Here is a 25,653-nt window from a genome sequence, read left to right on the forward strand (position 1 = left end):
CCAACCCATTTCCGCTCTTAAGCAAAGCTAATTATCCAAACAGAGCCTTTCAGACACAGAATTCTCTCAGAACCTGGTTGGTGGATTTTCCCTTAGTACTGACGAGTGCCTCAATAGCTTCTTCCGAAACAAATGGTGCCAGTAGTTTTCTCTATCTATGCCCCTGTGCCCAATTCCTGCCCTTTTCTGATTTCATGAAAACGTGGTTCGTGGCGAGTGTTCTTGGGAGGCAGCATGGGGATCATGTTACAATTTCTCTGATTAATGGAAACCTCTGTACAATATTTAAGCCTACTATTTTCTTCATAGCATTACTGCAGTCTGAGTGTATTGAGGAGCATAATCAAAATGGCTAAACTACTTTAGGGGAATAACCCAACCAAAGAGGATCTTGGTATCTTTGAGATGAAAGGTTAAAGATCAGGAGGAGTTCTGTAACTCAGAAGTTCTGATGATCTGATGCCGACTCTATAGCTCAGATCCTGCTTTCAGTAAAGTCAGTAACAAAATTTCCATTATTTCACACAGGGGCAATAAGCAGTGTTGCGCCTTGTAAGTGGACTTGCCATCTGCACATTGCAATGCATTGAGACAGCTGAGGACTTCAATTACTGTATACCCAAGCTCACTCTATGGAGGTTCAGCTGTATAGAAGCTACATTGGATTGATGTTTGTCCAGCACTTTGGATATGGAAAGTGATATACATTCAAAGCATTATTATCAATAATCTTATACCATTGTTGGATTAAATGTCCCATTGGGAATGCGGAAAAGTATCACTGTTTATTTCCAATAAGCCCTCCCATCTATTCTTTACCCTTATCTGCCATGTTTCAGACTGACATCCCCATGAAAAGGGATTACAAACCCTCTTTTGCTGAATAAGGGAAAGCCATTAGTCCTGCATATCATGCTATTCAGATGCTGACCATAAATTTGTCATCACTAATCCCAAGCACTGTTTATCATATCATCATCTAAACAGTTTACATCCGATCACTCCATCCATCTTGGTCACTGAACGAGTTGCATGCCTAACGTGTGACTGAGTGATGGCACCTGTGTCTGAGGAACCTGGATTGCTACCCATCCCTCCCTATTTTTTGGTGTGATTTTTAATGGAGGATTTATGGCTGCATCTGGAAAGCTTTCATGAAGAAACTCAATCATTATCATCTCCATCAAGAAGCTGCAGGGAAAAAAATGGAATGGGATCATTTTTGTCCAGAATTGGAACAGCAATTGTCCTTCTCAATCACTTTGCGCTACAAGCTGGTTTAGAGATTGAGAACAGGAAAAATACATGGCCTGAGGCTTCTCAGACTCAAATTTCATCAGCAAAATTACTCCAAACTAGACTTCCAGAGGGACATATATTGTTTCTGCTTTGTATTTTTTGCCTTTTAAGGTGCTTGGCCTTTTTTTCTAATCACTGTTAACGCATCTACTGCAAACTGTAACACTGAAATATTTACAGCTGTAAGGGTTCCTAGGCATAGTTTTGCAAACTCTGGTGTAATGGCAGGTTATCAGCAGGGACTGAACTCATATGGTAGAGGCCTGTGCTTTAGCAGGCTACGCCCAACAAAGTCAATGGGATTCTTTTCATTTTTCTACTTTTCTTTTAATAGAAGGTCAAAATCAGAAAAAAATAAAGTCCTGCTTGCACATGGGATGACCACGGATTTCTTATTAAAAGGGATATGCCTAATTTGAGGCCTGATCCAAAATCCATTAACATAATGAGTCTTTCAACTGACTTCCACAAGAATTGAGTCAGGCTATTGGTGCTTAAAAGTTCTGCAGTAATCAACACAGAATGCACACTGTCCCATACTTCAGCAACAATCATGAAAAGGATCATACACTGCGATTTTGCACTGTGCAGGATTTTGTAACATGAATAAAATACTGCATCTTAAAAATAAGTTTTGTCTTGTTTATAGGTATATACTTTTTTTTTGCACAATCATTCTCTGTTTCCTTTAAGCTAGGTGGTAACACTTCCTTGTACTGAAATAGAATGTGTGAGGTTCGGCTACATACCATATACAATTCCAGGCCACTTAAATGCTAATTTTCTCCAATTATTTGTTGTCACTTTTCAACATGAAGACAAAAAGAGAAATTGGCAATGTTGGTTTTGGAAAAAAAAAAAGAATAAAAAAGCCCCCTCTCCCAATTGCCATGATCAGAATTGCTCCTGGTAATTGCTGGTGCTACATATTTGCATTAGATCTCCCCTTCAGCTGCCTGACAACTCTTGTCAAAGTGTATTGTTGTAACATGGTTTTAGACAGCAGCGATAAGTGGAACAACATGCAATTTATCTCGGTATTAAAAGCTGCATGTCAGTCAAACACACAGGGAAATGTGAGGAGCAATGCAACCATTAGCTAATTACACAATTCTCTATCATTTCTCTTAAGCTTTTAAAAAAATCTGTCAAATTCCAGGGTATTTCAACGCCTCAGGATACTGGAAGCCTCTCCATCACAATCTAGAACACTGCAAAAAACTGACACTGATGCCCCTAGGATGAGCAGCCAACAAAATTCCAGAGTTTTACACAATAGGGAGAGTGAGGGGAATGCCCCCTGTATGGCTGCACCAGAAAAAAGAATGATGTGTGTAAGCAAATGAAAGCAACGGAGTAAAAAATCTAGCATTAATACTCTTCTGCTGCTGCAATCTGCCCTTGTCATATGAAAATGTTGGGTCAATTGTGTAGCAGGCCCCTCCACCAGGGGTTGTAAAATAGCAGACATTCAATGCAGTCAGATATTTTTCTTTTTGCTATTGCCCAAGGCGTTGAAAAACCCAGGCCTCCCTCCCTGCCACTGTTTTGGTGCATCCTTTGTTTTGAGACTTTGTCGCAGGGATGAAATTTAATAGTGCAGAGTGTAAGGTTAGAGACTAACAATAAGAATTTTTGCTATAAGCTGGAAACTTATCAGTTGGAAGCTACAGTGGAGAAAGACCGTCACCTGGGTGTACTGTTGGATCACAGGATGACTATGAGCCGTTAATGTGATGCGGCCGTGAAAAAGACTAAGGCAGTCCTAGGATGCAACAGGTGGGGTATTTCCAGTAGAGATAGGGAAGCGTTATTACCATTATACAAGACACTGGTGAGACCTCATCTGGAACCCTGTGTGCAGTTCTGGTCTCCCATCTTTAAGAAAGATGAATTCAACTTGGAACAGGTGCAGAGAAGGGCTACTAGCATGATCAGAGGAATGGAAAACCTACCTTATCAGAGGAGACTCAAAGAGCTTGGCTTGTTTAGCCCAACCAAAAGAAGGCTGAGGGGAGATCTGATCGCTCTCTATAAATACAATGGAGGGATAAATACCAGGGAATGAGAGGAGTTATTTAAGTTAAGTGCCAATGTTGATACAAGAACAAATAGATATAAACTGGCCATCAACAAGTTTAGTCTTGAAATCAGATGAAGGTTTCTAACTATCAGAGGAGTGCAGTTCTGGAACAGCCTTTCAAGAGGAACAGTGGGGGGAAAAATAGTTCATGGAGATAGGTCCATCGATGGCTATTAGCCAGGGTGGACAGGTATGGTGTCCCTAGCTTCTGTTTGCCAGAAGCTGGGAATGGGCGACAGGGGATGGATCACTTGGTGATTACCTGTTCTGTTCATTCCCTCTGGGGCACCTGGCATTGGCCACTGTAGGAAGACAAGATACTGGGCTAGATGGATCTTCGGTCTGACCCAGTATGGCTGTTCTTATGTAAAAACCTAACTGGCTTCAAGGCTGAGCTTGGTAAGTTTTTGGAAGGGATAGTATGATGAGACTGCCTACAATGGTAGATCGCCGTTGTGAGACTGCAAGTAGCAAATATGCCCTGTGATAGGACATTAGATGGGGAGGGCTCTGAATTACTACAGAGAATTCTTTTCTGGTTTCTGGCTGTTGGGTCTTGCCCAAATGCTCAGGGTCTAACTAATTGCCATTCCCCCCTGGTCAGATTGGCAGAGACCCTGAGTTGGTTAGGTTTTTTGCCTTGCTCCCCAGCATGGGTCATTTGTAGGTTTAAATTAGTGTAAATGGTGGATTCTCTGTAACTTGAAGTCTTTAAATCATGATTTGAGGATTTCAGTAACTCAGTCAGAGGTTATGGGTCTATTACAGAAGTGGGTGGGAGAGGTTCTGTGGCCTGCAATGTGCAGGTGGTCAGACAGGATGATCATAATGGTCCCTTCTGGTCTTAAAGTCTATTGGGGATTTGGAGGGTGGATCATTGTGAACCTCTGCTCCTTCCTTGCACAAAGTCTGAGTAAATGGGTTTTGTGTATGAGGGTCTCTGCTGAGGTACCAGGGCTGAAATGGAATCTTCCTAGCAGTAGGTGACACACTCTGGCTGCAGTAGCCTCTGAAGGTTTGTCTAGTTTAGAAAAAGAAATTGAGATTAAGTGGCGTTTAGCAAACATGTGTTCACTAACCCAGACCTTTTCCCTAATGAAGACATAGGTTAGCACATTTTACCCTGAATTAGCTGTTCACCAGCTAAACCAACATAAAAGATGTTAACCTGCATCTAACACAAGTGCAATGATCACAGTACCAATAGGGTTAGCTAATCCCAACCTACATTTGACCTCTGTTCCTAATCTACACAACCCCCCCAAGTTCACTGAACCAGCCCTCTGTGTAGCACTGAGCACACTCACTAAATAAAGTCATGCCCAGAAAATAAAATTAAAATCCCTGCATTAATAAATCTGAAATGTTCAGTGGTTTGCTTCCCTCCATGTTACAGAGGCATCCTCAGGTAGAAGTGGGAGGAGAGAATTCATAGAAATGACTGTATTAGCATGTCACTAGGTTCTGCATTCAGAACAATGTCTTGTGCAATATGCAATTTCCACCCAAATCAGCACGATAGGGCAGAGTTTGTTAGGAGGCCAGAGCAGAAAAAGGAACTAATGGGAACAGCAAACATTTCAATTAACGGGCTGAGTTGGTTAGAAAGTGAAAGGCATGGAAACAATTGCGATTCCATCCAGTTGGATAGATTCAGGGTGTCTTTTCCAGATTTTGCATCATTTCTTCCTTCTATCATTTCAATATATTTCCTATGCAGTCTCACACTAGCTGGAAATATGACCGGCTAGGATAATCTTGGATAATGATGTTAACAGTCATGCTAAAAAAGCTCAGTAGCAGAACTGCAAGTCAGGAAGGAAAAATATCTGAGCAACAGGGTGGCTGTTTGTGAAAGTTCCTTCTTATTACCGTGCGAATGAGGAACCAAGTTGGAGAGCTTATTCCTCATCCCTGTGCCCAACACCAGGCCTGTACCCTACTTGTGCTGGGGGCTTGAGCAGTCCATAGGCCTTGACCTGCCTCTGAATGGGAGCAAGTTTCACACACAGACTGTAGATCACTACAGTTGTAGGGACAGTCAGACTTCCAGGTATCTCCTGGCTCTGGCACAGTCTAGTCTGTTTTATATAGGTTCTTATGTCATGCTCATCACTATAATATCGGAACACCTTCCAGAAGTGCAGTAAGCAATGTGACTAATATCAGTTGCAGTCTGCTATTTATGAACTCTCCAATTTGACCCTTAAGGGGCAAATCCTCATTTCAGGGTGAAATTCACTCTTGTGCAGAAGGCCATCAGAGGCCTATGCACCACTTAAGTACTATGTAAGCTCTCAGAATTGGATTTAAGTGGGACTTAAGTACTTGGGGCCCTCCATGGAGAGAGAGTGGTGGGGAAGAACCCCTTCTTCCCAGACAATGAGCAGTGGAGCTGTTCTGTGGCTGCTACTCTAGCCTTCAAGCTTCCCCCACTCCATGGGGTGTGTGTTTCCCACACCACACTCAGACAAAGAAACTTCAGACCAGGAGGCCAGACTTGTCTGCAGTTGCTCTTTAGTTTGGTGCTTCAAATGTTGGCCAAGAAGCTGAGTGTGGATCTTCGATTTCAAAGAGATAGGGAGGTGTTCAGATCCCAATCCTCACTAAAATTAGACTGGGGTTAGAATCATTAGAAGGGACTACACGGGTCATCTAGTCTAACCCCCTGCCAAGATGCAGGATTTGTTGTGTCTAAACCATCCAAGACAGATGGTTATCCAGTCTCCTTTTGAAAACCTTCAGTGAAGAAGCTTCCACAACCTCCCAAGGCAGTCTGTTCCATTGTACTGCTCTTACAGATAGGAAGTTTTTCCTGAGATTTAATCTAAATCTGCTATGCTATAGTTTGAACCCATTGCCTCTTGTCCTGCCCTCTGTGGCAAAAGAGAACAGCTTTCCTCCATCTTTTTGTGGCAACCTTTCAAGTATCTGAATACCACTAATATATCCCCCCTTAATCTCCTCTTTTCCAACCTAAACATACACAGTTCCTTCAGCCTTTGCTTGTATGGCTTGCATTCTATTCCTTTGATCATCTTTGTCACTTGATTCTGGATCCTTTTGAGTTTCTCTACATACTTTCTATACATTGGTGACCAAAATTGGATACAGTACTCCAGCTGAGGCCTAACCAGCACTGAGTAGAGTGGAACTATCACTTCGCATGACTTACATGCTCTGCCTCTGTTGATGCAACCTAAAATTGCATTTGTTTTTTTTGTAACAGCATGGCACTGCTGACTTACGTTGAGGCTGTGCTACACCACAACTCCCAGATCATTCTCAGCAGTGCTGCTGCCAAGCCAGTTTTCCCCCATTCTGTATTTGTGCATTTGTTTTTTCTTCCCTAAGTGTAGCACGTTATATTTGTCTTTCTTGAATTTCATTTTATTGTCTATAGCCTCGTTCTTCAATTTATCAAGATCCCTCTGAATTTCAGCTCTATCCTCCATAGTACTGGCAACACCCCCAGCTTTGTGTCATCTGCAAACTTCATCAGTATGCTCTCTATTCCTACATCCAGGTCACTAATAAAGATGTTAAACAACACTGGAGCCAGAACATATCCCTGTGGAATTCCACTTGATAAGTCTCTCCAATCTGACATCATTCCATTAATAGTTACTCTTTGTTTGCGGTCATTTAACCAATTATATATCCACTTAATGGTACTTCTGTCAAGCCTGCATTTCTCCAGCTTACTTATCAGAATGTCATGTGTCGAAGAACAGGTATATTATGTCCACCGCATTCCCCCTACCCACCAAATCAGTTACCCTGTCAAAGGTTTGGGTCCAAAGAGGGCTCATGTTTGGATTTGGTCTTCTCATCAGATTTCAGGCCTACAAAATGGTAGAAATCGCTCAAGATCAGCTGTTCTCACGAGATTTCAGATCCATCCAAATAAAAAAAATTGACGGCTTTGTGGTTTTTGATCCAATCCAGAACAAAAAACCACAAGGGTAGGTATGGGACTATGGAGTCAAATCCACCCCTCACTAGAAAATTTGGAAGGGGTTCAGATTAGAGATTCCAGGTTTACCCTATCTGTGGGTCTGAAGTGACAGGTATTGGACTTTTTTGATTTAACAGCTATTTAGAAGTAGAAATCTTAAACCTATGGCCTCAATTCAGGAAAGGACTTAAGTATGTGCTTATATGTGTTCTGAACTAAGGAGGCATTTTTGAGTCTCTATGCCCAAACCCTACAATTAGCTATACAACGGACTGATTGATTTTTACTTATTTGCAGGCCTTGCTACAGAGCCCATCACCATAATATCTTGATTTTTCCATTGTCTTCATTATAATAATACCTACCTGTTATACAGCAATTTTCATCTGTAGATCTCAAAGCACTTTACAATGATGTAAGCATCATTACCCCCAGTTTACCAATGGGGAAACTGAGGCTTGACGAGGGGAAGTGACTTGCTCAAGATCACACAGCAATCCAGTGGCAGAGTTCGGAATAGAATCCGGGTCTCGAGTCCCACCCCAGTGCTCTCTCCCCTAGGCAACACTCCCTACAGCTAAACATTGACTTGCTAATTGAATAGTATAACATGCAGTGCTGTCACAAAGAAACCACACAGTGCTGTGCTGGGTTGTATTGCTAGGGGTATCACATACAGGGCCCAACATTCAGTTACAAAATGTGCCTGTTCCTTCCAGGAAGATTTTTTAGAAGCACAGTAGATCTCTCATTTCAGGTGACCTCTTTCATATCTAGAAAATGTCAAGATAGCTCAGCAATAAGTTTGCCTGCCTATTTCTGAAACATGTGTCCAACATCTCCATTCATTAGATAACACTTCACACTAGGTTTTGCTCACATTACGCTGCTCTGCATCACACACACTGAAAAGTGTAGCCTCGTGCCCCATCAGGTTGATTTTCTATTCACAGGCCACGTGGCTCAGAAGGATTTAAAAACAGAACAAAACAGGAGAGAGCTAGTTCTCTGGGATGTGAAAAAAGAATCAGAAATATCAACACCAGCCAGTAATACGGGGAAAGAGGCACTTACGTAATACTTGTCGTCACTCTCATTGTAGGCCAGTTTCACAACACCATAGGAGCCCTATAAATAAACACAAATTACACAGTCAGTTCGGCTGCCTTGCTTTGTTTGCCTGCTGCTCAAGGCTTATCATGTTTGGCCTTGCAGTGAAAAATAAGAAGTACATTCAACAGCCTCGAGCAAAAGCTCCACGTGATGTCAGATTGTGTTATACAGTACAGCTCCCTTCCCCCTATGAAATGCAACTCAGATGGACCAAGACACATATAGGGGCAAAGGGAGTTTCTCTTCTCTTCATTGTTATGTTCGATGCCAGGGATAATGTCCTTCCTCTCCTGGCAGCTATTTCATGTGGGCAATGGCGCACAGAGCATTTCCTGAGGATTAATGACTGTCCGGAAGGAACTGCCTCAGGCCATTAACTCCAACCAGTTATTAATCCTCAGCAAATGCCCTGAGCCAAGGTTATATTTTTATTACAAGTTGAACATTGGGGAAAATTTTCTTTTTAAAGTCTTTTTGTTTCTGTGTTAGTTTTTTATATTCCCTTCATACACCCCCTCACAACTGGAGGCCCCCACCATTTTCATAGAGGACTTTCCATGCGCTGGGAGTTTATAGGAAATTAACACTTTGTAGATCATATCTTCAGCTGATGTTAATTGGCCCAGTTCTAATGAGTGTGTGTTGCCTGGTCAGTTGCAGTTTATGGAAAGGTCCGTACTAGAGCATGTGGAACATGACAGCTCCAGTAGGAGCTCAAAGTAAAACCACTGAAATTTCGTCTAGTTTTCTGTCAACTCTATACATTTTACAAGGCCAAGATATTAAACTATAACTAGATTCCTCCTCCAATAGTTGCCCATTAAATACATGTATAAGAACTACACTAAGGGTGTGATCCAACTCCCACTGAAATCAGTAGGAGCATTTCCATTGACTTAACAGTTGGAATGAGACCCTAAATCTCATGAAGAGCTGGTGAGCAAAGCTTTGGGCCTGACCCAAAACCCACTGGAGTCAATGGAAGTCTTTCCATTGACTTTACTGGGCTATGGATCAGGCCCATTGTAAATTATTTAATGTGGCAGATTAGAAAGTAAAGGTGAAATTCACTCCTCTGCAGAAGGCCTGCACAAGCTCTGTCTACCACTTAAGTCCCACTAAAGCCACCAAAATAAGGTTTAAATGAGTTTTAAGGAGAGCATAGGGCTTGGTGGGCCCTCTGCACAAGAGTGAGGGCTTGGACTGTGATACATTTACTCACCTTGAATAGTAATATACTCTTCATTGACCGCCATGGATCTAACGGAAGAGTAAAGTACTACACGAGGGGAGTAAGCGTATTGCAATGTGGCCCTAATTAAAGAAATACAATTTTTAAAAAAATCAAGGAAAGGGCTTTGCTCATTCATTCTGATAGATGTAATTTAGCTTTAAATGGAGGTGAGGCCCAAACAGAATTCCCAGATCCAAACACCCTGGAACCATGGAAAAGTCTGGAGACAGATCTGAATTTGTAGCTGGTTCCTACCTCTATCATGTGCAAAGCCAAAGACTCAGGTCCAAACACCTTCAGAATTGCATCTCTCTGAACTTCCTGACCTGGACCAATCTCTATTTTAATTTTTTAGGGTAAACTTCCACTAATGAATGTGATGTGGTAAACTGCATATGTGTCATAAAGTCTTGGTGATATGAGAACTGCCTAGAGCGCTCTCTCAGATAAGAAGACAGGAGACCCCTTGGAGAATATCTGTGAATGAGAATTGTCAAGTCTGGAGATGAGCATAATTGAGAATTAGCAAGAGTCTCCAATATTCTCTCCCTGATTCTGCTCTCTCCAGGTACTGTACCCGTACACAATTAATCTAGACAGGTACATTCAAAGCCTCACAACAGAAATCACCCACTGCCCTTTCCCCCATTCCTGCATGCATATGAAGGACAAAAAGAAGGCAGCAACTGTGGCTTCTTGTCACAGAAAACAGGTGCTAAAACTTGGAAATGAGCCACACATATGTTTTGATATACACAGTAATTACTACCACCCCAGGGACTGGCTGCAATGCAGAATCACAGCATGCTTATGAAACACCTACTCTACTACAACCTGGCGCTTGCTAATCTGGACGCTTTAACTGATCCACACAGTCAGTTTGTAAGTAAGAAGACACCTCTCTGAGGTGGTCAGAGTCTGTGAGCCCTAGAGAAGTTTGAGCTAATAACCTTTTTGGTGAAACGACCTGTGGAAGCAGGTGTAGTCACTTCAAAATGGAATACATAGATAGAAATAGCAAGTACAGCCTTTAGGGAACGATCATTTACTGATCCATCTGCAGACACATGGCATGAGTCCAAATGTGCAGGTGTCTGAACTGTTCACCAATTCAGACCTTTAAATAACTTTCAGTGAATCTCTTCTGGAATCATTCTGAGACTTTTAAATACAGAATAGAATTAAATCAGCAATTTCTACATGGAAATAAGATTTAACCAGTCCTGACGGAGAACAAGTGCCTGCCTTTATCTTTCTTTTCTCATTGGTTGGATTAATTCATTAAAGGACCTTGGTGTTACATTTGGCAAGAAACACCCTGGAAGAGAGCCAGCTCAATACCTTCAGTTGGAAGGAAAATAAATGTAGATTTCAGAGAAAGTAGTTCAACACTGATCTTGAGCAAAACTTGATAAGACAAATAAGAGGGAAGAAAAGAAAGGCTGAATATAGTCTTGGACTATATCGGTCTTCAGGGCAGGGATCGTGTCTTCACGTGGGTGTGCATGTAGCATAATGGGGCTGCTGGGTGCTACTGTAATAGAAACCTTAATTACACTAACATACCTTGCCAATTTCACTTTGCAGCTTGTATTGGTTTAATTGCACACAGTCCTGCAGATCAAAAAGAGAAAAAAATAGGGTATTAGTAAAAGGGAATTACTGTGAGCTTGAATCAGTACCAAGAGAAGAAAAAGTCCCGAAGACAGAAGCATTAAGGCTTATTTAAGCCATTATATGTTAAGTTATAGTTACCGCATTTTTATGACAATAGAACAAATTATGGGCCAGATTCTGAGCTCAGTTACACTGGCGTAAATCTGGAGTAACTCCACTCACTTCAATAATGTTATTGGTATAAATCAGAGCAGAATCTGGCCCTTTTATGTTTAAAATGTGGGAGGTTGTATCTAACCACTGCAGTTAACAAGGAATAGAATTCAAACATCCAGAATACACATTTTAAAAGAAACAAGCATTCAGGCAAGCTCATTTAAAAGACTACCAAAAAGAATAACGAACTCTCAAATTGATCTGATATTTATTAGAATCAATTATCTGTAAACTGCATTAACCTCTATTTGTGAGTTATCAAGGAATGAAATTCCAGTAAGTTCAGATCATTGTAATTGTAATTAGGGTGGAAAAAAAAAGCCAGATATGACAGAAGCCCACCCAACTGAGTTCATTACAACTGTCAAGGCAGGAGTACAACATGCTGCCTTTGTGGGACCTTCAATTCCTCCTACAGATCTGCGTGCCCTGGGGAGCTCCATGGGGATCTGCACCATTTTACGAGTCACGTGCTCTATCTAGGAAGCTAAAGGTGTTCTTTTAATGCTACATTAAGGATAGGATGCAATTCACTGCAAACTTAAAACTGCTACTCTGAAAAGTAACTACGGGATATAACTATGGAACCTGCTTATCCATCAGATCTGCTCCTGGTTTGCCTCACAGTCAGAGCTGTGATTTAAGTGACTACAATACGTTTGTGTCAGAGTGGTCTGAAAAATTAAAAATTAAATTTCACAAACAAAACAAATAAAAAATTCAAAGTGGTTTTCACTTTGCAGTTCAAATCAGACCCTATTTTTTGTTTTTTTTTCAAATGTTTGTTTTCTTCTTCTGTTTTCATAATATTTGTTTTCATTTTTGTGTTTTTCTTCTTTTTTTCTCTCCCTCCTCCCTCCCATGCCCCAACCCCAAAGTTTGGGGAAAAAATGTGTTTGAAAAATTTCAGCCAGCTGTAATTTATTTTCCATGCCTATTAACCCTTACTAATAAGGCAAAGAGGCACTGAGCAGGATTCTATTCCATTTTGTACAGCAACAGATTTGTTGATCACATTCCAATTATTTATAAAGGCACTTGATTATATAATAAGATTATATCAGAGCTCATAAAAGTAGCTAGCTCTGTTGCAAAGAAGCACACTAGCTATCTGTCTTTCTTTTATTGATGAATGTCAACTATATTCTTGTGTCCTGAAACACTACAAAAAAGACATGGGGCTGGATTCTGATATCTGTTACATCAGTGTAAATCCGAAGTAACTCCACATTTACACATCCAAGATTTTCTAATACCACTCCTCAACGTGGAATCTGAGCACCGTGCAAAACAGTACACTAGATGAGACATGCCTGGTAGTGGGTCTCTCTTGATCCCTCTGAAAGAGCAGGGTTATTTTTATCTGTTGTTGTGTGGGAAAGCTAAGTGGATGAAGTGAGCTTTACATTTTGCCCTGAAGGTGGTATGGTTCATGGCTGTTCTATGATCCTGTGGCAGTGAGTTCCACAGTCATGGATCAGCCTCTGTGAAAGCTCTATCACCTGCACATGAGTTTTACTCTTGAAGTGGACTGTGAACAGAGCTTTTGTGGGAGGTTGTGGTCCTGAATTATGATGCAGTCCTTTAGGTATTCTGGACCCATCCCACCGAGGGCTCTGAATGTAAGTGAAATCAGAATCTGGCCCTTTGTTCCTAAATGACAATACTTTAATTGAGGCTCTTCTAGGAGTAGCTTGGTGTACCACATGGGCAACTAAGGAGGACACAGTCAGGATCAGCTCAGTCATTTGGGGTAATGGCAGAGCCAAATAACTAGGTGAAGCAGCAAGATAGAACAAGGAGGGCATCCAACATACTGCCAACAATTATAACTTTTACATATGGGATATAAATGTATAAAAACCATTGAAATTAATAGAAAGACTCCATTTGGATCAGACTCTTTGAGAGTCAAGGGCCAATTTTTTCAAGGGTCTCTGGACTGTACTATCTTCAGGGCCCTAAGTACACATGGATCAGAGGCCTTTTGAAAACTCCAGCATCAAAGGTTCAGTTCTCTGGGGTGAAATTTTACCTAGGTAATTCTGCAAGCTAAGAAAAGAGCCAGACACGCTTCTGGCTCTAAACAAAGATATCATCACCAGACTATAAAGGCCCACATGAGCTATATGGGCCAGATTTTTAAAGGTATTTAGGCACCTAAAGATGAAAACAGTCACCACTGCTATTTTCAAATGCACCATTTAAATCAAGTGCCTAAATACCTTTCAAAATTTGGCCCAATATCTCCATATTAGCAGGCCACTGACGAGTATTCAAGTTTTGGGCATTAGATACAATGCAATGAGTTAAAACCTTCCACAGGGTGCATCAGGTGCAGAAGACATGTAGCAGTATGTGCATGCATATCATGAACTCTAGGAATATCTTCCACATTAAACACATGCTGGATACATAGCAACCATGGGAGAATTTTCAATGTGTGCAGCCCCACTAAATATTGACACAGATCCACCCCTGAGCATAGCACATCCTGTGGTGGACTTTCATTTCGGAACTATGCTAAACAAAGGAGGCTACGTGTGTATGGGGTCAGTCCAACTCCTAGTGAAGTCAACAGCAAGATTTACATTGGGACAGATTTACAAAGGCACTTGGGCACATAACGATGCAGATAGGTGTCTAGTGGGATTTACAAAAGTGCCTAAATGAGGTAGGTGCCTAATTCCCATTGAAATTCAAAGTTAGACAATTTGTCCCAGAATGATTAGGTACTGAGGGCCTGATTTTCAGAGACCGTGAGCTTCTTCTGACTTCACTGGGAATTGCAATTTCTCAGCACTTCTGAAAATGAGATCCTGTATCATCAACAGCTTCTACCAAAAAGAAAATAAAAAGATGAGAGGAAGGATAAATTACCAAGTTCAAATATGTTCTTTTAGGTCTAAGAAGTCCTTTTGAAATAAGAAAACAAACCTTGCAGTGTGTTTATTATCCTGACAGCATTCCACAAAAATGAAAGTGAAATTTATTCTGCTGGAGCCAAAATGTCTGTGTTTTAATGAAACCACATCATGTGACTTCCATTATGATCTACAGCAAGAAGAGTATACTGTCAGAGCATTCACTGATGAGCCTCCACTGGACTGCTGCTAAATGCACAATAGGCAGCCCATGGTATAACATCATAGTTCACCAGCACAGCACAGGCCATCTGAACAGACAGTTGTGGTTAATGGTACAGACGGTAGCTGTTGCAGAGTATTTGTGAGCATATAAGCAAAGCAACTCTGTATCCTGTGCACTTTACTGAAGGTACGTGAGGTTGAAGAAATGCAATGGAACTTTTTTCCTTCCCGTTAAATTTTGCTAGGGTTTGGAGGATTCCTCTGGGGCACAGGATTCAGATTTCAGGATATCGGTACAAGATCCAAAATGCTGCTTGTTGTGTAGCAGCACACGTGTCACTGAAAATAACTGCTACACGACATGAGACCCTTATGGGCCTGACCACCAGGGATCCTAATTTTTCATGAAAAAAATCAAAATTCTCCAATAAAAAAATCCATAAAAATCCATGTTTTTCTGTGATTAAAATGTAACACTGCATTTTAATTTCCCTAGCCACCCTATATATAGGTAGCAGTCTAACACAATATTTTATTGATATATTTACAATTTTTAAACAAATTGGAAGTCTACCAGTGACATCAATCATTATAATCAAATAAAATTAATAGAATTGCAATTTGTATTTCTTACATGTACCAAATACTTCTATGTCTGTCAGCCCCGGGTGGTGGGACTTGGGCTGACAGTGGGAACCCCGCTGCTCGGCACTGACAGTGGGAGCCCGGGGCTGTCAGCCCGAGCCCCACCGGTCCAGTTTGGTTAATACAGAGAGCCGGATAAGGAAGTCATGGATAAAGAGGGTTCTACTGTATATGTTTTTATTTTTTCACCAAATGCAAAAACTTAAGATTCTTTGTAAAAACACAAATTCTGCATTTTCCCATGGCAAATGGATTTCCAGGATCCCGGCTGATCACTAATGTGAATAGAGCAGACTGGCAGTGGATATAGTGAGGAGGGGAAAGAAGGGAGGACAGGTTCCATAATTTACTCCCTCCTCCCCCAAATCCTGCAGAGGCCCCACAGCAAGTGGGAAAGGGGTCCATTGGAGCAGGGCTGTAAATGCCAATTTCTGGGGCACTGTCCCCTGTGAACATTCCTGGAGTCAGTTAACACTGACCCTATCAGAAATAACATACATCGCCATCCCACCTCACAACACAACCACAGCCAAGGTGGCTTTGTGGGGTGGTATTCAGCAAGGCGCCAATGGCAACAGCAGTACTGAGGCACAGGGGCTCCTCATGAATGGCTTTGGTGGATCCTAGGAGAGGCACGACGATGTTGAAAGCCAAATCCCTGGCATCGCTGTGGGAGGAAAGAATCAATGGCAGTACCGTGCCTACAAGGCATAGGGAGCAGAGGTGCTATGCAGAAGGATAGCCCATCTGCAGGACTGGCATATTCCTGAACTCTGCAGGGTTGGGAGGCCACATGCCTGACTGTTTGTGCAGCTTGCCCAAGCATAGGGGAGAACTGCAGCCAGATGTTAGGAGGTTGTAGGGCCTCTCCTGTGGGTATTTTCATAGGAAGGGTCAAAGAGGTACAAACAAGGGCAACTTATATCTCCTAAGCCCCCAGTCCTGGCTTCTACTCTGCAAATCCTTTCCAATCCCAGAGCCATGACAGGACTCCAGGCCCTGTGTCTAACCAGGCTTAGGGTATGTCTTCACTACCCGCCGATCCGGCGGGTAGCAATCGGTCTATCGGGGATCGACTTACCGCGTCTCATGAGGACGCGGTAAAATCGATCCCTGATCGCTCTGCCGTCGACTCCGGAAATCCACCTCGGCAAGAGGCGGCAGCGGAGTCGGCGGCAGCGGTCGGCTTTCCCCCGTCCTCACCACCAGGTAAGCCGACCTAAAATACGCAACTTCAGCTACGGTATTCACGTAGCTGAAGTTGCGTATCTTAGGTCAGAACCCCGCTGTAGTGTAGACCTAGCCTTAGTGCAGGGACAGGAAACTTAGGCACTCCTAGATGGAAGTCAGAAAATGCAGTCCAGGACCCCTGCTGGGATATAACTGCCCACAAACCCTCTTCATGCTATTGTCTGCCTTAGTGAGACTTTCCCTGAGGAGTCAGCTCTGGGGGATGTAATGACTGCAGCTCCTCCACCACAGGACACTAAAGGGCTTGCATACCTTGGCACAACCCTTTACAATGCTTTACTCCCTTCTACAGCTGCTACTAGCCTCCTCTCTTCTTCTTTCCCTCTACATTTTATACCATGCCGTGGATTAAATGAAAAGTAAATATACCAAGGATGAAACACTGAAGGTGTCAGATGGGCACTCACTTTGCACAGGCCCTCTGCACAAGGGTGAATTTCACCCTAACAGAAGAAGGCCCATCAGCATAGCAGCCTTTCACTAAGTGCCTTGCAGAATGAACACAACATCCACAAGAAATTTAGCTACTAAACTTGATTCTTTAGTGGTTAGAACTAAAGCTTTCTTTAATGAGAATGGCCTCGGGGGACAGGCAAGCAGGAAAGAACAGATTGCTAGCTTTTAAGGTAGAAATTCTTCCACAGCAGTAGTTTTTTGTGCTTAATTAGTTCAAGGGCTTCCCTTATCCCTCCTCAGTGAGTTTTTGGGTGTGCAGGAATCGTCTAAGAGAGATTCTGCAAGAAGGGTGACATTCACTCCATGCAGGGGGCCAGCACAAAACATAGGCATCACTGAAGTTCCATGTAAACTATTGGAGAATAGATTGTGGTTTAGGCCTTAAGTGGAGCCTAAGGCCTTGTGCTGGCTCTCTGGACATGGATGCATTTCACTCTTAATGCACTCAAGACTCCATTTAACCTAGATATTTCCAGCTTTTGCTTGTTAATTTCAACACGGCAGTTGCATATACAGAGGCAACCTAGATTTCATCTCCCAAAGATGTCTTGTTTTTCTCCTCAGACAATGCATATCTTATCTAGGTCCCCCTCTGTGACCCAAGGATCGCGTGATGCCAGCTGGCAAAGGCCATAAGGGTTACAGGGATCCCCTAGGTGTGGCATTTACATTCTAGTTCAATACAGAGTGTCATATAAGGTCTCTAATGAAATCCTGTGTCATACTGATTCTCTTAATCATTGTGAGATGTATGTACGGGTGATATTTAAGGAGTTATGTATCTGTATACAAATTATGTTTTTAAAGCATGTTAAAGCTTAAAGCTGCAGTATTCCATAGTAGTCACCAATATGCAAAATACAGCAATACTTTTTATGTGAGAGGTAGTGGTGAAATATAACTAAGAATGGGGGAAACAGCTGATTGGCGCCGCAAGCCTGGGAGGCGGGAGAAGTGGAGCAGCGACGGCATGCTCGGGGAGGGGGCATAGCAGAGGTGAGCTGGGGTGGGGAGCCCTGCGGCAGCTCCCCCCCCCACCCTGAGGCACCCCCGCAGCAGCTCCCCACCCCCCCCGGCCCGAGGAGCCGTGCGGTACCTCCCCACCCCAGCTCACCTCTGCTCCGCCTCCTCCCCGAGCACGCCGCCCCCGCTCTAATTCTCCTCCCAGGCTTGCGGCGCCAAACAGCTGATTGGCGCTGCAAGCCTGGGAGGCAGGATAAGTGGAGCGGCGACCGCGCGCTCGGGGAGGAACGCTGTAAAAAAAAAATTGGGGGCACCGCTTTTTGGCACCCCCAAATCTTGGCACCCTAGGCAACCGCCTAGTTCGTCTTAATGGTAGCACCGGCCCTGCTTAATAGGCATCTGCACGGCCGCGCAGTTTAGAGGGAACTTAGGTTCCATACCCCTAAACCTTTTTCTTGACCTTCTCCAATTCCAATATATCTTTTTTTAATATGGAGTGACCGGAACTGCATGCAGTATTTGAGGTGTGGGAGTACACTATATATATATAGTGGCATTATGATATTTTCTGTCTTATTATTGATCCTTTCCTAATGGTTCCTATCATTCTGTACTTTTTTGACTGCTTGCTGCACATTGAGAAGATGTTTTCAGAGAACTATCCACAATGACTCCAAGATTTCTTTCTTGAGTGGTAACAGCTAATTTAGACCCCATCGTTTTGTATGGTTAGTTTGGATTATGTTTTCCAACGTGCATAACTTTGCACTTATCAATACTGAATTTCATCTTCCATTTTGTTGCCCAGTCACCCAGTTTAGTGAAATCCCTTTGTAACTCTTCACAGTCAGCTTAACTATCTTGAGTAATTTTATCTCATCTGCAAATTTTGCCACCGCACTGTTCCTCCCCTTTTCCAGATAATTTATGAACATGTTGAACAGCATACATCCCAGTACAGATCCCTTGGAGGACCCTGCTATTTACCTCTCTTCATTGTGAAAACCGACCATTTATTCCTACCCTTTGTTTCCTATCATTTAACCAGATACTGATCCATGAGAGGACCTCCCCCTCTTATCTCATGACAACTTACTTTGCTTAACAACCTTTGGCGTGGGACATGTTGAAGGCTTTCTGAAAGTCCAAGTACACTACAGCAACTAGATCACCCTTGTCCACATGCTTGTTGACTCCTTCAAAGAATCCTAATAGATTGGAGAGGCATGATTTCCCTTTACAAAAGCAGTGTTGACTCTTCCTCAACATACTGTATCATGTTCATCTATGTGTCTGATAATTCTGTTCTTTACTATAGTTTCAGTAAATTGATGTTTGGCTTACTGACCTGCCAGGATTGCCTCAAGCCTTTTTTTAAAAAATCGGCATCACATTTGCTATTCTCCAGTTATCTGGCACAGAGGCTGATTTAAGCGATAAGTTACATACCACAGTTAGTAGTTTTGCAATTTTGTATTAGAGTTCCTTCAAAACTCTTGGGTGCATACCATCTGGTCATGATGACTTATTACTATTTAATTTATCAATTTGATTGAAAACTTCCTTTACTGACACCTTGATCTGGGACAGCTCCTCAGATTTGTCACCTAAAAAGAATGGCTCAGGTGTGGGAATTTCCCTCACATCCCCTGCAGTGAAGTCTGATGGAAAGAATTCATTTAGCTTCTCTGCAACAACAGCCTTGTCCTCCTTGAGTGCTCCTTTAGCACCTTAGATCATGCAGGTTTCAGAGTGGTAGCCGTGTTAGTCTGTATCATACAGACTTCCTGCTTCTGATGTGCTTAAAATTTTTTTGCTGTTAGTTTTTCATCTTTTGCTAGTTGCACTTCAAATTCTCTTTTGGCCTGCCTAATTATATTTTTACACTTGACTTGCCAGAGTTTATGCTCCTTTCCATTTTCCTCAGTAGGATTTAACTTCCAATATTTAAAGGATGCCTTTTTTGCTTCTAACAGCCTCTTTTACTCTGCTGTTTAGCTATGGTGGCAGTTTTTTGGTCCTCTTACTGTTTTTTTTTATTTAGGGTATACATTTAATTTGAGCCTCTATTATGGTGTTTTTAAATAGTTTCCATGCAAACTGCAGGAATTTCATTATAGTGACTGTTCCTTTTAATTTCCATTTAACTAGTTTCCTCATTTTTGTGTAGTTTCCCTTTTTGAAGTTAAATGCTTCCATAGTAAGTTTCTTTGCTATTTCTCCCCCCTACAAGCATGTTAAATTTAGTTACATTATAGTCCCTATTACTGAGTGGTCTGGCTATATTCACCTCTTGGAGCAGACCCTGTGCTCCACTTAGGACCAAATCAAGAATTGCCTCTCCCTTGTAGATTCCAAGACTAGAGGCTCCAAGAAGCAGTCATTAATGAGGTCTAGAAATTTTATCTCTACATCCCATCCTGAGGTGGTATGTACCAGAAAATATGGGGATAGTTGAAATCCCCCATTATTGTCGGGTTTTCTGTTTTTGTAGCCTCTCTAATATCCCTGGCACATTTTACAATCACTGACACCATCCTGGTAAAGTGGTCAGTAATATATTCCTACTGCTGTACTCTTATTATTCAAGCATGGAATTTCAATCTATAGAGATAATATTTACTAAAAAAAACCAATGAGGAGTCTTTGTGGCAGTCCATAGAGACTAATAAATTTATTTGGGCGTAACCTTTCCTAGGCTAGAACCCACTTCATCAGATGCATGGAGTGGAAAATACAGGAGCAGGTATAAATACATGAAAAGATGGGAGTAGCCTTACCAAGTGTGAGGTCAGTCAAAAACCAGTAGGAGAACACTTCAATCTCCCTGGTCACTCAATAACAGACGTAAAAGTTCCAATTATCCAACAAAAAAACAGACTCCAACATGAAACTGCAGAACTGGAATTAATTTTCAAACTGGACACCATCAGATTAGACCTGAATAAAAACTGGGAGTGGTTGAGTCATTACAAAACCTAAACCTAATTTCCCCAATACTAATTTCCCCCTACTGTTACTCACACCTTCTTGTCAACTGTCTGAAATGGGCCACGCTCATTACCACTTCAAGAGTGATTTTTCCTCCCTTGGTATCCTGCTGTCAATTGAATTGTCTCGTTAGACTGACCTCACACTTGGTAAGGCAACTCACATCTTTTCATGTATTTATACCTGCTCCTGTATTTTCCACTCCATACATCTAATGAAGTGGGTTCTAGCCTATGAAAGCTTATGCCCAAATAAATTTATTAGCCTCTAAGGTGCCACGAGGACTCCTCGTTGTTTTTGCTGATACAGACTAACACGGCTACCACTCTGAAACCTGTCATTATATTTACTGTTTCATTCATTTAAGATTTTTACTAAATTTGACTCTATACTTTCTTTTACATATAGTGACACTCCCCTACCAACATGACCTACTCTGTCATTCCTATATATTTTGTACCCTAGTATTATTGTGTCCCTTTGATTAATAGCATTCCACTAGGCTTCTGTGATGCCTATTATATCAATATCTTAATTTAATACCAGGCACTCAAGTTCACAAATCTTAGTTTTTAGACTTCTAGCATTTGTATACAGGAACTTATAAAATGTGTCTATATTTAGTTGTCCGCCTTCATTGATGTAACTGAACGGGACTCTTTTTTGTTTGACTGTTTCTCGTTACATCCCACCTGTACTTTATCCGCTTATATCCTTTCCTTTTTACTAGGATATACAGTATCTCCCTTAATATTCCCCTAAGGGATGTCTCTGTCTGGACTGTGTGCTTCTCTGCACCTGTTGGCTTTCCCTTGCCCTTAGTTTAAAAACTCCTCTACGATCTTTTTAATTTTACACGCCAGCAATCTGGTTCTGTTTTGATTTAGGCGGAGCCCATCCTTCCTGTATAGGCTCTTCCTTTCCCCAAAGGGGAATAAACCTAATAAATCTAAATCCTTCCTCCTATCACCATTGTCTCATCCATGCATTAAGACTCTTCAGTTCCATCTGTCTAACTGGCCCTGCAAGTGGAACTGTAAGCATTTCAGAGAAATACTTCACCTGCAGATTCATTTCATTTACTGTAGTGCTCTTCACCACAAGAAATTTCATAACACCGCTGGAACAAAACAGGTGCAGTTTAATTGTAATTGCCTCCTCTCCTATTTTTCTGCACCCCCCTGCTTCATTCCCGCTCTCTTGCCCAGCTGCATTCATTTTATAAATGCTCCAATTGTCCTTGGTCTCTCCTGGCTTTCCAGGGGAGCAAGCCAACCAATATGTTTTTGTTTCCAGCTTCCTATTCTATTCCCCCTCATCTAACCCCTGCTGCCCTCCACACATCGATTCTCAAGGTCACGGACGTAACGATGCCCTTGTACACGGTGTATCCTCTCAAACACAGCACAAGTGCAGTTCATGCAGGCTTCCCTTGATGACTTGTTATGCTCCAGGACTGTGCACAATACAGCAGGGCTGATTCCCCAGCCAACAGTTAATTTGCAGTCCTAATTACTGTATCATAATTCAGTTTCACAGTGTAATCACTGCCAGAGATCTTAGTGTTACCTAAATTCTATAACCAGTACATAGAAGGAACTGCCAAACTGGATCACACCTGTGGTCCATCTAGTCTAATATCCTGTCTACAATGATAGCCAGCACCAGATGCTTCAGAATAACCTGTGCATACTGAACGTTTTTTCCCTTCCTCTGGCATCTAGCAGGAATATCCCTTATTACTATGGACCAGTCTATAGGACTTTTGCCTGATTAAGGACTGATGACTACAACCCAGAGTCCCTTTTCTTTACATACAGAATTAGTGGGGCTTTTCTTCTAGCTCAGAGAGGGGGCTGAGAAAGAAATTACACTCACTGGGCCTAAGTGATTTAGGAGTACAAGGCCCATTGACTTTCAGTGTGGTTTGTGTTCCTAAATCACATAGGGGTAATTTTTCAAAGGGGCACTTAGGTGCCTAATTCCATTAGAAATCAATGAGAGTTAGGTGCCATGAAAATCAGTGAGTTAGGTGCCTGAATGCCCTTTGTCCTTTTGAAAAAAATCTATCCCATAGGCACTTTTGAAAACTGCGTCCATTCTAAATATTTTACCTGTAACATCTAATTAAAGTATGTACTCCTGTCCAAGCAAGGCTGCAGGGGTGGGGAAACAGCCTCAGTATTCACAAATACAAATCAAAAAGTCCTTCCAGACTTTAAGACATATTTTTTAGGGCTGTCAAGCAATTAAAATTTTTTATCACAATTAATCACACGATTAAAAAAATTGATCGTGATTAATCCCACTGTTAAACAATAATAGAATACCATTTATATAAATATTTTTGGATGTTTTCCACATTTTCAAATATATTGATGTCAATTACAACGCAGAATACAAAGTGTACACTGCTCGCTTTATATTTATTTATTAATAATATTTGCATTGTAAAAATAAAATAGTATTTTTCAATTCACTTAATACAACTACTGTAGTGCAATCTCTTTATCATGAAAGTTGAACTTACAAATGTAGAGATATGTCCAAAAAAATAAAAAATAAACTTGCTTTCAAAAATAAAACAATGTAAAACTTTAGAGTCTACAAGTCCACTCAGTCCTATTTCTTGTTCAGCCAATCGCTCAGACAAACAAGTTTGTTTACATTTGCAGGAGATAATGCTGCCTGCTTCTTGTTCACAATGTCACCTGAAAGCGAGAAAAGGTGTTCTCATGGTACTGTTGTAGGCAGCATCGCAAGATATTTACATGCCAGATGTCCTAAAGATTCATATGTCCCTTGATGCTTCAACCACCATTCCAGAGGACATGCATCCATGCTAATGATGGGTGCTGCTTGATAACGATCCAAAGTACACATCTACCTCGATATAATGCAGCCCGATATAACGCGAATTCGAATATAACGCGGTAAAGCAGCGCTCCAGGGGACGGAGCTGCTTTATCTCGTTATATCCAAATTCGTGTTACCGCAAGCAGTTCCTCTGCGCCCACCTGTTACTTGCTGCGGCCCTCCCCGGGGCCCCCCCGCCGCAGCTCACCTCCGCTCCGCCTCCTCCCATGAGTGCGCCGCAGCTCCTCTTCTCCTCCCTCCCAGGCTTGCTGTGCCAATCATCAAGCCTAGGAGGGAGGAGGCGGAGCGGAGGTGAGCTGGGGCAGGGGGGCCACAGCAAGTAAGTGGGGGGGGGGCGTAGAGGAACTGCTCCCTGTCCCAGCTCACCTCCGCTTCGCCTCCTCCTCCTACGAGCACGCCGCTCAGCTCCGCTTCTCCTCCCTCCCAGGCTTGCCGCGCCAAACAGCTGATTGGGCATATAAATGCATTTATATATATATATATATAAGCATTTGGGCATATAAATACCTTGCAATGCCGGCTACAAAAGTGCCATGCACATATCTGTTCTTACTTTCAGGTGACATTGTAAATAAGAAGCAGGCAGCATTATCTCCCGTAAATGTAAACAAACTTATTTCTCTTAGCGATTGGCTGCACAAGTAGGACTGAGTGGACTTGTAGGCTCTAAAGTTTTACATTGTTTTGCTTTTGAGTGCAGTTATGTAACAAAAAAATTTGTACATTTGTAAGCTGCGCTTTCACAATAAAGAGATTGCACTATGGTACTTGTATGAGATGAACTGAAAAATACTATTTCTTTTGTTTATCATTTTTACGGAACAAATATTTATAATAAAAAATAATATCCACTTTGATTTCAATTACAACACAGAACATATATATGAAAATGTAGAAAAACATCCAAAATATTTAATAAATTTCAATTGGTATTCTATTGTTTAACAGTGCAATTAAAACTGCAATTAATCACGATTAAACTTTTAAAATCACGATTACTTTTTTGAGTTCATCGCACGAGTTAACTGCGATTAATCAACAGTCCTAATATTCTTCCATTTGCCATGTTGCTTCAGCTCTGGGGTATATGAACAAACAAGAACATCCAACCGTAATTTCATTTTACTGGTTTCCAGGACAGCACTTGAAAGGGGTGGGGGGGAGGGGAATATGGGCTGTCAATGCAACAAGCTGGATAAAATAAAAAGTAAAACTCTGTAATAAACTAGATTATTATCTGAATGGCTTTTGTCACTAAGCAGGCTAAGTGTAATTGCAGCCCTTAGCTTGCATGCAGCAACCAGATACTTCTCGATACTGACTTGTGAGCCACATACACCTCTACCTCGATATAACGCTGTCCTCGGGAGCCAAAAAAATCTTACCTCGTTATAGGTGAAACCGCGTTATATCGAACTTGCTTTGATCCACCGGAGTTCGCAGCCCTGCCCCCCCCCCCCCCCGGAGCACTGCTTTACCGCGTTATATCGAGTTGCGTTATATCTGGATAGGGGTGTACATTATACCTCTCTAGATTCTAACAGAATTTAATACACAGCACTTTAGCTGACTAAACTTTAATAGAGCCAATAATTTATTGCTGTTGCACTGCATCCTAGCACTGGATACTGCCTGCCACCTCTTTATTGCTCTCTGCTCTCACTAAGAGCTGGCCTTCATGGTAGTCTGCCTCCTTTTTCCTTTCCTTTAAATCTTAATAGGAGGTGGAGCTTCTTTCATGAAACTGAAGTAAATGCCTGAAAATTTCACCCCAGAGAGAGAGTCAGTTCAACAAATGGGGCAGATACAGGGACAAGGCTTGCATCTTGATTTAAAAAAAAGAATGGAGTGGAAATAGGGT

At 41.9% G+C, this 25,653-nt stretch overlaps 1 protein-coding gene across 1 annotated transcript in view; it reads right to left on the reverse strand.

Annotated features, from left to right (window-relative positions):
- CAMKK1 (calcium/calmodulin dependent protein kinase kinase 1) overlaps window positions 1-25,653 on the reverse strand; it is a 112,505-nt gene that overhangs the window by 68,186 nt on the left and 18,666 nt on the right. Inside the window, exons 2-3 of the mRNA XM_026656588.1 lie at window positions 11,254-11,301; window positions 8,415-8,468 (exon numbers count right to left, since the gene is read on the reverse strand). Coding sequence (XP_026512373.1) covers window positions 8,415-8,468; window positions 11,254-11,301 — 102 coding nt within the window. The remainder of the gene's footprint in view (window positions 1-8,414; window positions 8,469-11,253; window positions 11,302-25,653) is intronic.

This window comes from Terrapene carolina, unplaced genomic scaffold (genome assembly GCF_002925995.2).
Source record: "Terrapene carolina triunguis isolate 2854851 unplaced genomic scaffold, T_m_triunguis-2.0 Scaffold231, whole genome shotgun sequence".
In the NCBI taxonomy this organism is placed as follows: domain Eukaryota; kingdom Metazoa; phylum Chordata; order Testudines; family Emydidae; genus Terrapene; species Terrapene triunguis.